The sequence below is a fragment of the Marmota flaviventris genome, chromosome 1 (assembly GCF_047511675.1).
Source record: "Marmota flaviventris isolate mMarFla1 chromosome 1, mMarFla1.hap1, whole genome shotgun sequence".
NCBI lineage: Eukaryota > Metazoa > Chordata > Mammalia > Rodentia > Sciuridae > Marmota > Marmota flaviventris.
Window position 1 is genome coordinate 184,698,292 of NC_092498.1, and position 13,863 is coordinate 184,712,154.

At 42.1% G+C, this 13,863-nt stretch overlaps 1 protein-coding gene across 3 annotated transcripts in view; it reads right to left on the reverse strand.

The window, feature by feature from the left end:
* The window catches only part of Thrb (thyroid hormone receptor beta), a 372,625-nt gene that overhangs the window by 104,315 nt on the left and 254,447 nt on the right, over positions 1 to 13,863 (reverse strand). For all 3 annotated transcript variants that reach the window (XM_071619528.1, XM_071619521.1, XM_027923190.2), the window contains exon 3: positions 1,077 to 1,140. In XM_071619528.1, the coding sequence (XP_071475629.1) occupies positions 1,077 to 1,098 (22 nt within the window). In that variant the 5' untranslated portion in view covers positions 1,099 to 1,140. The remainder of the gene's footprint in view (positions 1 to 1,076; positions 1,141 to 13,863) is intronic.

Sequence of the window (13,863 nt, forward strand, 5' to 3'; positions counted from 1 at the left end):
TCCAAGCCCTTCTAAAATTTTTATTTTGAAGCAAAGTCTCCCTGGCTAGCCTTGAATTTGTCATCCCTCTGCCTTGGCCTCCTGAGTAGCTGGATGGCTGGACCATGAGTCTTCAATGCTTTTATAAGTTAATTGCTAACATTTAAAAATTAGAATATTTCACTTAAAATCTAGATTTCCAATTTCTCTTGAAAATCCCAAGTCACTGGACATACACTGGGCTTCATTCCTGCTTTTCAGCGTTTGCTCAGAGTAGGGGGGGGGTTCTCTTTCATGGAGAACCCAAGTTCTCCAGTTCTGTTTATCTTCCTTACACCCAACCTTGGTAATTGTTGGTATTATTCCTCTTGACCTTGGGGCCTTTATCTCTGCTCTATGCTGCATAAAGAATTTGTGCTGTTGCTAAGTTTTATGGCTCACTTGTGCTCTAATCATTTTCCATTCTGACTGCTTGGTGGAATGAACAGCTGACTTTGAGAAGACACATGTACTCTGTGATCACTAAGGATGCAGAGCCATTTATCCTAGGGATCTGAATGGCTGTAAAGAGTAAGCACATCCAGTGTGATGGTGACCTTAGGATGGCTTAAAAACCAACATTTCATTGAGAGTTATCATTTCCTCTCCATCATCTTTCTGGTAATGATGTATCTCATAATTCCTGAAGAAAATGGAAGCACATTTTGTAGGGATGTATTCACTGGGATTAATAATACTTGTTTATTTGGAAAGAATTGTTGCTAAGAGCTGGGTGTGGTGGCACACACCTGTAATTCCATAGGCTTCGGAGGCTGAGGCAGGAGGATTGTGAGTTCAAAGCCAGCCTCAGCAAAAGCAAGGCACTAAGCAACTCAGTGAGACCCTGACTCTAAATAAAATACAAAATAGGGCTGGGGATGTGGCTCAATGGTTGAGTGCCCCTGAGTTTAAGCCCCAGTACTGCCCACCCCCCTCAAAAAAACCCGAATTGTTGCTAAGACTCTCAGGTTAGTCTTTAGGAACCCCATACTTTAGGTGAAACAAAAATGGAGACACACACACACACAAAAAAAAATTAAGAAAGAACATATAGATACCTGTCATACTGTTGGGAGTCATAGGTTAGTAATCATTCTGGATCCTTCTTTTCACTGACATCTCCTACAAAGAGAAAATACAAGAAAAAAGTACCACAGGTTATAATTTGCTTTTTCCCAATCATGTTTTTGTTTCAAACATTATATGCATTATTAACCTTGAGGCAAGATTTGTCACACTCAGAGTTGGGGAAACTGAAGTCTAACTGGGCCATGGGACGTGTATGTTGACAAAACCTCTTTGTTTTTAATCTCAGGGTTCCTTCTGTAAACATGTTAATAAAGTAATATATATCTTTTCCAAGTCACATTCTTCCATCTCAGGTTTTTAAGAAAGTTTCCAGCCCACTGGTTGGCTCTTTCCCTGGCAAGAATTAGGCGAAGATGTATTAGCATCCTTAATGTAGATCTTTGCTTCTCAAAGATGCTGGTCCGAGGATCAGCATTTCAGCATCAGCTGCTAGTTTGTTAGAACCACCTTAATCAGATTCTGCATTTAGACAAGATCCCAGGTGATTCATGTGCTCTTTAAACCTTAGATGCCCTGTTCTACAGAACCAAATCCCTCATCTGCCCATTTAAGACTTTTCTCCAGTCAGAGCTCCCTCCTCCCCCTCGATACTTCATTAATAAGATCCATGAGCAATAGGCAGTCTGGCCCTCAGACTGGGGAAGGAGGCCCAGCAGGTGTCAATGCCCAGTGGCACAATGACCAAGGGGTGAGGGTTGAATGATGCACACAGACGGACACAGGTGGCTGATGAACAGGTCGGTGTCCTTCAGCATATTATTGCTGGGGACAGATCAGAAATGGGTTCTTATTTTTTTTTCTGGAGAGTATTCTGTGTCACGTGGAGACCAGTGGCAGCATGTTGGCTTTGGAATAGCCCTGAAGCCCCGGGCATGGGCTTCAGGGTCAATGCTGTCATGTACTAGCTTTGGGATCATGACAAGTCATTTCAAAGCACTGGAATCTCCATTTCCTTGGTGGAAAACAAGGAAAGTAATGCATGCTTCACTTATTTCAGAAGGATGATGTTTGAATTTTTTAAATTGTTTTTATTAGTTCTTTTTAGTTATATGTGACAGTGGGATCCATTTGGACATAATTATACAAGCACAGAATATATCTTGTTCTGATTTGTTTCTGAGTTTTAGAGAGGATGTGAGTGAGGGTCTGGGTGTGGTGGCACATGCCTGTCATCCCAGCAGCTTGGGAGGCTGAGGCAGGAGGATCATGAGTTTAAAGCAGCCTCAGCAACTTAGTGAGGCCCTAAGCAACTCAGTGAAAATTTGTCTCTAAATAAAATACAAAAAAGGGATGGGGATGTGGCTCAGTGGCTAAGTGCCCCTGGGTTTGATCCCTGCTATCCAAAAAAAGATTGAAAAAAATGTATGTGAGTGAAAATGCTGGGTGGACTATAATGTACTGGGCACAGGAAAACCATCAGAAGAGGAAGAACAATCTCAATGTTGGGGAAGAGGAAGAACCATCTCAATGTTGGGGAAGAGGAAGTATATGAACTATGTTCACAGTGCAGATTTATAGATGACCATTCATTCTAACTCTACATTTAATACTAAGCAATGAAGTCATACACCATCATAGTTCTTGCCACACCCAGTGGAAATTATAGGCTTACATGGCTGCCTTTCCCACTACACTATAATCTCTTCATGACCAGTCCTGCCCTTCTCATTTGTATATCTTTCATATCAAGCGGAGTATCAGATACAAAATGGGCACTCCACAACTATGTGATGGATAATTGAATAAAATAAAACAAATGAAGTTGATACGGCATGATGCAAGCCACCCGAATTGGCATCTGATAGAACAAGAAGATTATTATTAACTATTAGGAAAAAGCATTCTTGCTCCTAATCAGCTTTTCAAAGTTCACCAGCCCCAAGTCTCTGCCCATCCTGATTCCACAGTCCAGCTGGGTTTTGAGGGAGAGGGACCAGGTGTGGAGATGTCCTCCAGTGAGAACACAGGTCACCCCAGCGGTGCTGCATGTCTGAACTGTGTTGCTTTTCTTATAAACTGTGCAGCCGTTAGCGGCCCCCTTCAGACGCGGGGAGCTGCCATGTTTTCACATGACGTGCTCCAGAATGTTCTGGAGATAATGAGCTCTGCTCAAGCTGGGCCAGTCCAGTGCCCCACCTCTGGCCAAACTGGTTCAAGACCTGAAGTAAGCTAATAAGATACCTCTTCAGGATATTTGGAGAGAGGAAGGGAAGAAGAGAGAGAAGAAGGGAAGAAGAGTAGGAAGAAGCCAGGGGAGGTAAAGAGATACTCATCTCCTTTCCACAGAAAGAATTCATCAGAAGTTAAAACCCTAAGATTCTTTGGGTCCATGTCTCTCAGCCACCTGGAAAAAGTCCATCTGAAGGTGAAAGAGGATCAACCTGACTTCAGAGACCCTGAGGTGGAAAGGGAATGCTGTGGCCCAGACCCTCGGTTTCCATTCCCCCCGAGACCCAACTCTGTCCGCTTCTGCTCCTCTAAGGGTCTGGCTACTCAACTCTTCTCTGGTCACACCCTGAGCAAAATGATCTCCTTTTCATATAATCCAATTCAAGTCATGCTTCTGTCAACTGCAACCAAAAGAATTTAGCCCCTGGATTAAAATACAACATTAATACGAATGTGTCAGAAGAGTTTGTATTCTTTTCATCATCTCAAAGTTGGACTACAAAATTGCAGTTATTGCTATATTATCAACTCAAGAATTTATTTTCCACACTCCAATTAAGTAGGCATACATACTACAGAAAAGTATTGTCTGTGAAGCAGAAAGAATCCAGGAACAGGAGAAAAATCTTATTGACATTTTAAAGTTAATGTCAGCACCACAAAACTTAGTACTAATTTTCCTATTTAGTATTATCATCCCTCAACCACTTTGGTATTTCTGTTACAATATTATAGCAGTAGCATTACTATGATGATAGCATTAATGTATACTATTACTATAGTACTTTGGCATTGAATATTATTTAGTGTTTAATATTACTTAGTACTGTTTTCCTTAAATGAGTTCACACAGTTTTTGTTACTATAGTTCCATATATTTAAAGTCAGGTGTTGTAATTCCTCCAGTGTTGATTTTTTGGCTTAGAATTGCTTTGGCTATTCTGGGTCTTTTGTTCTTCCAAATGAATTTCAGGACTTTTTTTTTTTTTTCTTTGAACCTTTAGTTCTGTGAAGAACGTCATTGGCGTTTTGATGGGGATTGTACTGAATGTATATATTGCTTTTGGTCATTTGGCTACTTTAACAATATTAATTCTGCCTATCCATGAACATAAGTGACCTCGCCATCTTCTTGGGTCTTTTTCAATATCTTTGTTTACTGTTCTGTAATTTTTATTACAGAGCCTGTTGTTCATCTCCTTGGTTAGATCTACTCCTAGGTATATTTTGAGGCTATTGTGAATGAAATTGTTTTTCTGATTTCTTTTTCAGCAGATGCATTATTGGTATATAGGAAGGTGATGGATTTTTCTATCTTGATTTTATAACCTGCTATTTTGCTTAATTTGTTTATTAGCTCTTAGCTGTCTTTTGGTGGAGCTTTTTGTAGAGGGTCATACCATCTGCAAACAGTGAGAATTTGTCTTCTTACTTTCTTATTTTTTATCTCTTTTATTTCGTCTCTTGCATAATTGCTCTGGCTAGAATTTTCAGTACTTTATTGAATGTGAATGGTGAGAGTGGATGTTTTCCATATTTTTGAAAGGAAATGTTTTCAGTTTTCCCCCATTCACTATGATGTTGACTTTGTGTTTGTCATATATAGCTTTTATGATATTGAGGTAGTTTCCTTCTGTCCCTAGTTTTTTTCAATGTTTTTATCATGATTGGGTGCTGAATTTTGTTGAAGACTTTCTCTGCATCTATTGAGATGAATGTGTAATTTTTGTCCTTAATCCTATTTATGTGGTGAATTACATTTATTGATTTGCATATGTTGAACTATCTTTGCAGCCCTGGAATAAAACCAAATTGGTCATGATGTACAATTTTTTTAATATGTTGTCAAATACAATTTGTTAATGTTTTAAAGATTTTTGCATATAAGTTCACGAGGGATGCTGGTCTGTAGTTTTCTTTCTTCCATGTGTCCTTATCTGATTTCGGTATAAGGGAGATACTGCTTTATAGAAAAAAAAAATTGGAAGTGCTTCATCCTCATGTTTATTTCATGAGGAACATTGGCATTAATATTTAAAGTTCTGGTAGAATTTTGATGGGGAAGATCCATCTAGTCCTGGGCTTTTCTTTGTTGAAAGGCTTTTTATTACTGCTTCTAGCTCATTGCTAGTTACTGGTCTGTCTAGGTTTTCTGTATCCTCTTGATTTAATTTTGTCAGGTCATGTGTAACTAGAAATGTATATATTTTTTCTAGGTTTTCCAATTTATAGAAATACAAATTTTCAAAAGAATCCCCAATGATTCTCTGGATATCCTTGATGCCTGTGGTCATTTCTTCTTTTGCCATCTGTAATCTTATTAATTTGGGTCTCTCTCTTTCTTTTGGTTACTTTGGCTAATGGCTTATCAATTTTTTTTAAAAATTAAATTATTTATTTATTCTAATTTGTTATATATGATATATTCTATCACATATATATGCAATTCAATTCATATTATACAAATAGAGCAAAATTTTTCTTCTGTGGTCGTGCACAAAGTAGATTCACACCATTTGCGTCTTCATACATGTACTTAGGGTAATGATGTCCATTTCATTCCACCATCTTTCCTACTCCCATGCCCCCTCCCTTCCCTTCCCTTTTCTCTATCTAAAGTTCCTCCATTCTTCCAGTGTCCTTCCCGCTGCATCCCCATTATGAGTCAGCATCATATAAAAGAAAACATTCGGCCTTTAGTTTTGGGGACTGGCTAACTCACTTAGCATAATATTCTTCAACTCTGTCCATTTACTGCAAATGCCATGATTTTGTTTTCTTCTAATGCTGAGTAATACCATTGTGCATATATATATATATATATATATATATATATATATATATATATATATATACACACACACACACACACACACCAGTTTCCCTATTCATTCATCTACTGAAGGGTATCTGGGTTGGTTCCATCATTTAGCTGTTGTGAACTGTGCCACTATAAACATTGGTGTGGCTGTGTCACTGTAGTATGTTGTTTTAAGTCCTTTGGGTATAAACCAAGGAATGAGATAGCTGGGTCAAATAGTGGTTCCATTCCAAGTTTTTTTTTTTTTTTTCCATATATTGTCTCCCTTTATTTCTCTTCTACATGTAAGTGAAAGTATCAAACCCACTTTCACTTATGTGTGTAGGCAGGCTCTGTTGTTCAGGAACCTCACTGTTCAGTATCAAAGTGGGCTTGATAAACGTCCAACACCAAGGAGAGGAGCCTTGGTTCTGGGGTTGACAACCAACTGTTCCAGACTAGAATCGGTGCTTCAAGGGGAATCAAACTTTCCTTTGCCTGAGGCAAGACCTTGGCTCCAGTATTCCAATTTTGTTGGGCTAGTGACCCCTACCCCTGGCGTACAAGGGTCATTCTAAGCCCGCCTCTGCCCTCTCACACAGGGCCAATAGATAGTTTAGGGGTGGAAGACCTTCTGGGAATTGGACAAAAGACACGAAAAAAGCCTGTCCCAGTGAACTCACATACCATGCTGCATCCAATTTCAGAGTGGGTCCCAGAGACACCCTTGGCAGCCCCACCAGGACTCAAGGGGACCAGCTGGAAGCACTGCCGGGAGAAGGACTGGAGGAAAGGAAGGGGTGCAGGCCTGCGCAGGTGTTGGAAGCCCATCCCACCATGTCCCAGCAGTGTGACTTTGAGCAGGGCGCTGCACCTCTCTGTGCAGTCCCAGCATGGAAGCGCACAAGTTAAGTGCCTGGCACACATCAAAGTGGAGCTGCCATGGCTAGCAGCGCAACCCCGCCACCCTGGGAAACTGAGGCGGGACCTGGGGTCACTCCCGAGTGCAAGGTCTGACTGGCCAGGGGGACTGGCCCGCAGCCCTGGACGACCAGCTGGGTGCAGGTTCCGGGATAGTTGGAATCAGGTGGTGCCGCTGAAGCCGCGGGGCCTGTTGAGCTGCCTCCGCGCCCGCCCCCCCCTCCCCTGGCCCAGGGTCTCATTTCTGTCCCTTGCACCCTCCTCAGCCCCAAAAGGCCAACACCACAGCCCGCTGCTCACCAGCCACGCTGCCTCTGCCGCCTCCGCTCCCATTCCAAGTTTTCAAAGGAATCTCCATACTGCTTTCCAGAGTGGTTGAACCAATTTGCAGTCCCACTAGCAATGAATGAGTGTGCCTTTTCCCCCACATCCTCACCCACATTTCTTGTTGCCTGTATTCTTGATGATTGCTATTCTGACTGGAGCAAGATGAAATCTTGAGTGGTTGATTTGCATTTCTCTAATTGCTAACGATGTTGAACATTTTTTCATATATTTATTGATTGTATATTCTCTCCTGAGAAGTGTCTGTTCAGTTCCTTGGCCCATTTATTGATTGGGTAGGGTTTATAGATCTTATTTAACTTTTCCAAGAATCAAATCATCATTTCATTGTTCCTTTCTATTATTTTTTAAAATTCTTGGATCCTTTCTATTTTTAAAAATTCTTGGTTTCATGGATTTCAGCTCTGATTTTAATTATTTCCTTCTTTCTGCTGTTTTTGGAATTGGTTTGTTCTTATTTTTTCAAGGTTCTTGAGATGCATCATTAGGTTGTTTATTTGGGATCTTTCCAATTTTTCTTATGTAGGTACTCATAGCTATAAGCTTTCCTCTTAGAACCACTTCATGGTGTTCCAAAGGTTCTGGCATGTTGTATCACTATTTTTTTTTAAGAGTCAATGTCTTTTTTAAAAATATTTTTTGTAGTTGTAGATGGATAGCATACCTTTATTTTATTTTTTTTTGCTGTGTTAAGGATCAAACCCAGTGCTTCACACATGCTAGGCAAGTGCTCTGCCACTGAGCTAAAACTCCAGCCCTGTATCACTATTCTTATTTGATTGACTAAGAATATTTTAATTTCTTAGGGGAGAGTTTTCAATTACACCCAGTGAAGGTTTGCATGCATATCAGGGCCCTTCAAAGTCTTTCAGCAGCCCTGACAGTTTGGCACCAGTTGAGGGAGAAATGCCATTCCATTGATTCTCTGGGGTGGTTGCTGCTCAAGTGAAAAATACCTCTTGCACGCAGGTCATTCTTTTGCCCAGTCAGTCGGTTGAGAGGCTGTCCTAGAGGCCTGCTCTGCTTAGGCCATGCCCCAGGTTGTGTTTAAAGATGACGCTCAGTCTGTCCACCAGGAGCTTCTAGTCTAATAGACGGAGAGACTCTCTCTCTCTCTCTCTGTCTCTCTCTCTCTCTCTCACACACACACACACACACACACACACACAAAAAAAAGGCCAAAAGTGTACAGGTTTCCCCTTCTTTCTCTCTTCAGAGTAGAGAAGGCAGGAGGGAAGGAGAGGATCTCCTACCTGGGCCTGGGCCTGTCCGGGAAGGCTTCTGAGTCACGTGACCTAGGACCTGATGGCTCTCCTTTGGAACAGGCCTCTCCCCAGGTTGTGACTTAACCCTCTGTTCTCATGCTGTGCTTCTAGGCACATGAACTACTTCACAGGCAAGGAGCCGGTGCATGCAGAGAACCCGGTTACTCCTTACATCATGCAGGGAGTAAAGCAGAGAAGAAATATGATCCCATTTGAAGTTCTAGAGCTTCACTATAGGTGCTGGGTGAAAAGTCAGGTGCTATGGCAGGTCTGGAGGAGGGGAAGGGGCTAGAACTTAGGTGGTGACTGTAGAAGAGGTCAGAGGGCCAGAGATTCAGGACATTTAGTAGGTAGAGGTAGTAAGGCATGGTGTTGAATGTGCTGTGAGCATTTTACCTCTGGTCTGAACTCTGAGGAGGCAGATAGGCTAAGAAGGGAGGCTCTGTGCCCTCAAGGAATTTACAATTCATTTTACAAGCTGGCCAGGCAGGAGCAGCTAAAAATACAAGTCACAGATACCACGTGCTAAGGGTTAGTGCTGAGGCTCATGCAGGCTGAGCTTTGTCAGTTTCATCCTCTTTCAGTTCATGTCCTGGAAGTAAAACTCATTCCCCTTGGAAGAGTGGACCTCTCAGAAACACATTTTTGATTTTTTTTTGGAGGGTTACTGGGGATTGAACTCAGGGGGCACCTGACCACTGAGCCACATCCCTAGCCCTTTTTTTTTTTTGTATTTTATTTAGAGACAAGGTTTCACTGAGTTACTTAGAGCCTCACTAAGTTGCTGAGGCTGGCTTTGAACTTGTGATCCTTCTGCCTCAGCCTCCCAAGTCACTGGGGTTATAGGCATGTGCCACTGCGCCCCACTATTTCTGATATATTTTTAAAGATAGAAGTGATGGAAAGGTTGTTATTGAGTCCTCTGAAACTGAAAAGTTTCAGTTTAAATTATTATTAACGCTTAGGAAACAGGTGGAAGGATCTCGGAAGATACCAGCCCCCCACAACTCTTGGTGAGTTGAGGCTGCTGCTAAAAATGGGAAGGCCACATGGGCTGGACAGATGGAGGTCCACAGCAAATGTGGGCAGCTCCATGTTAAGAGCGATATCTCATGTAGAATGTCCTGGATGATGAAAAACCTATCTAAGAAACATTTAAGGTGACTTTGGTGGCTTAAAGACTCATAGACAGCACAGAAGTCCACCTCCCTGGACACCACTGTCACCAAGATAAAAGGGAGGTGGAACTTCTTCCTTCCTTGCCATTTTCTTCTTTTGACACTGAATTTGACCTATTTGGCCTTTTATGAAAATTTTTTTCTCTTTCAAGGTTAACTTTTATGTTCACTTAACCTTATTGTGCAGAGTATGGAAGCTTGGACACAATAATGAATTTGTCCCCAACTCTATAAGCGTCCTAAAGGCAGCACTAGTTTGTCTTTCCACAAGACCTTTGCATTTTAATAGTGAATCCAGGACCCAGTGAATGTTATGGCTGAATTTATGATGATAGGAAGAAGTTAGGAACTCAAATATCAGAGCACAGAGAGGCAAGATGTATTCAAATCATACCATGCTGTGATCCACCTTTTATGATTCATATAAAACTCCTCATTTAGAAGTATAGTACCAAAAATTCAGTAAGAGAAAAATATTTTAAAAGCCAGCATAGGTAGATATGGGATGGGAGCTGGTTAAAAAGGACTATTAGGCTCCAGGAAAGTTAACGAAGATGTGCAAATACAGTACAAGCTCTGCCGATCCTTCTGCCTAGGTGTTAATCTCGGTGGATCACCTCTTTGCCAGAAGGCAAAGTCAGAATTCCTTTGCTGGGAAAGAGGCAGGAGACTCAAGCCCCACACAGCAGACATCAGCAAATGACTCTTGAAAGGCAAAGCTATAATTTTCATTTCAGATTTTTTAGCAGTCACTATAAGCGTTTTTGCCTTCAGGGAGGGAAACAATACAACCAGGTTCTGTGGTTGAAAGTGAGCTTAATTTGCTGTGGCTAATTTTGTTGTTGTTGTTCTTATTAAAATGATTAGCCTTTACTTCTGCCCCCCCCCCCCTTTCTAATTTATGTCCAATCATCTAATTCCCGGGTGCATTTCTACTTTTCATTTTAACCTTTGTCTGGACCAACCATTGTCCCCTTCCTTCTGTTTTTTTCTTCTCATCTCTCATTCCATCTCTTCAGCAGGCAAAGTCACCATGGCATGTTGAAAAGACCATAGGCCCTGTCACTTACTAACAGAATGACAAGGGATATTAACAATCAAGAGATGCATTCCTAACGTGGGGATACGATCATCTACCTCAAAGGGGAATGTGTTGGAGTCAACAGAGTAAGGGCACTTGATACGTGGTGGTGCTCGTCCACCCTTAGGTACTGGATTCCGGGGACACAGCCTGAGCAAAGTCCTGTTTCCACTTTCAGGACTAGGTTTCAGCAGTGGAAGGGACAGGATACTTGGGGTCAGAGTGGGCTTTACAACGAACACCACCCTATAAATCCAAAATCATCTGCTACTCTAACTTATCACCACCTGGAATAAAACAGAGCACTTCTTTTAACCAACTAATGCAGTGGTAGAAAAGTCAAGGAGAAATCAGCCAATAAAAGTTTTATGAGACCAACTCTAAAAGGCTCAATCATCGCCCGTGCTGGGTTCCTAGTACATTTTCTTGGTGGCTGCTGTTCTCTACAGCTAACTTAACATCTCTGAACGCATCTAAGAAATGGGGGCGAGCCTCAGGTGGAAAGCAGATAGGTGATTTGAGGAAGGTCTGACGCAGCAGGCGCAACCGCTTCAGCAGACACCCCGTTGGCCGGAGCACCGTGCACTCCTCTGCTGACACCTGCTGGAGAGCAGGGTAGCCGTTCGTGCCCAACCTGAGGAAAGCTTGATTGAGGGTGCGCGTGCGCGCACGTATGTGCGCATGTGCGCGCGTGTGCACCTGTGGTGCGCGCCTGTACATGTGCGCGCGCGTGAGATGAAAGGCCTGGAAACGCATTCATCGCGTCGTGGTAATTAAATAATTCCTGAGGAATGAGATGTACCACGCAGAACCGCCAGATGCCTGCATCTATAATTGTGGTTAGGTGACTCACTGAGACACATGCACGAAAAACAACAAACAAGAATGTGAAAATAAAACATTTGCACTGAAGCAAATGAATTATTGATTTTTTTAAAAGTGTTTAATGATGAATAAGACACTAACAAACCGCCCACTCGCTCCATCAATCCTGGACAGCTTCATAAGAAAAGTCGACTCCTTGACTGCTGGATAGCAGTATCATCTACAGAAATAAATAAATATTCAATTTTTGTCCCAAGGAGCAGGCGTCTCCCAGTCTGAGGTCAGGGTCTGCAGCTTTTGGTATCTGCAGTGAGGAATTTGCAGATTTTCAACTCTGGTATAAGAATGGTAATCTTTGTAAAGGGTGTTGTAAAGACAACTTTGCCCTTAAATATCTTGGAAAATGAAAATAAGTTTCTCCCAACGAATACAGACATCCCTTTTTACTAAAATGCTAAATGGTGAGCAGAGGAGGGGAGTGACATTGCAATGTTCCTACAGAAATAGACTTCTGAACGTTGCAGTCTCCACTTCCCTGTTTGTTAAGTTCTTGTTGGGAGCTGCTTGGTAACAGTCCATTTGGCCAACTTTATCAGCAAATTCACTGGTTTCCTGTAGAAATGTCATGTGCACAATCTGACACGTGCACTCGGAGTCTTGTCTTTCAGCGATCTGTTTTCAGGATCATTTTTAGGAATGGACCAGAGCAATCATTAGTTCATACCTGGAGGATTTAATCCATTATGTTTAACTCATGATAAAGAGCTGGGACATTAAGTGGGAATTTAGGTTATTTCTCAAAAAATCACAGAATCCTTGGTTAAGGGAGATGGAATGGGTACATCTGGGTAGGAAGGTGGGAAAGGAAAGGAGCCCCTAAAAGATGCATGTTGTTGTAATTTTCTGTAAGTTTTCCCCCTGGCATTTAAGTTAAATTTAGAATGTGTGTTTTTGTAGAAGTGCTTATCTGAATACCTAAACCTGTCAGAAAGTATATAGTTAAAATATACCTGGGGACAGTGATGCTATCACACAGAGATTCCTCATGTTCTGTGCCTCACACTCTTAGTGTTTCAATGATTTTTTTTCACAGTGACCCCAGATCAAAATAAATACTTAAATGCACTGTTTACTAAACAGTTCAATATAAACAGCCTGGCAGTAGTACTTGCATAGCATCTGACAGCTATTGCTATGCTTCTCTCAAAAACTACAAATATTGCACTGTATTCCTATAGATTTACTGTGGCAGAGTACCTTAGTGCCAAGTTTGGGAATTATGGCTATCACTTATTTAGAAATTGGTGAAAAGTCCCAGGGTATGATCTGCACCCTCTTCACTCAGCCCTCCCTCTGAGATCTTGATCACATAATTTGACCTGTCAGTTTTATACTACTAAATGAGTCTGCCTTACTGATACAGAGTAGAGAGTAAGTAGGAGACAGAGTGAAGTCTAAGGATTTAAGACAGACCTGGGAATAAGTCAGGTTTGGTAATCACTGGATAGTTTCCTGAGCCCCTACCACATGGGTAGGATGTGATGAAAAATCTGGGAGGTAAAATGACACAGATGTAAGGGCAGTGAAGAAGGGGGACACAGCAAGTCACACTGTCACTGGAAGCCACAGGAGTGCCAAAGATGGCTGAGAAGCTGGCCGAATATCAAACGTTTTAAGTTCTTAAGTGAAAATCAAACAAATGAGCATAAGCTCTGTCAAACAAGCCAGAGTCCTTGTGTGGGGACCTCAGGAGAGGGATGAACGGCAGGTGGCCTGCATTCCCATCCTGGTCTGTTTCTGACTTACAGGTAGCAGTGAGCTGCCTCTAGTTACCTTCAGCTTGGGCTGAACTAATGGCCCTCAAACACCTGGTGAACACCTGGAAGGCTGATTAAAACAGATTGCTGGGTTGCACCCTGGAGTTTCTGATTCAGTTATTTCAGGGGTATGGGAGAAGTCTGCACTTCTAACAAGTCCCCATGTCATCTGGCTACACTTCCAGGGACTGTGTGTTGAGAGTCACCAGCCTTAACCATATAACAAGATGCTAAAGAAACTGGGGAGCCATCCTGGTTAGATGACATCCCTGCCTTTCCATCCTGCCCAGCACAGGCCTGGCCTTCTCTAGATCACATTCAGCACAGCAGTGCTCACCTTGGCTGAGGCACCTGG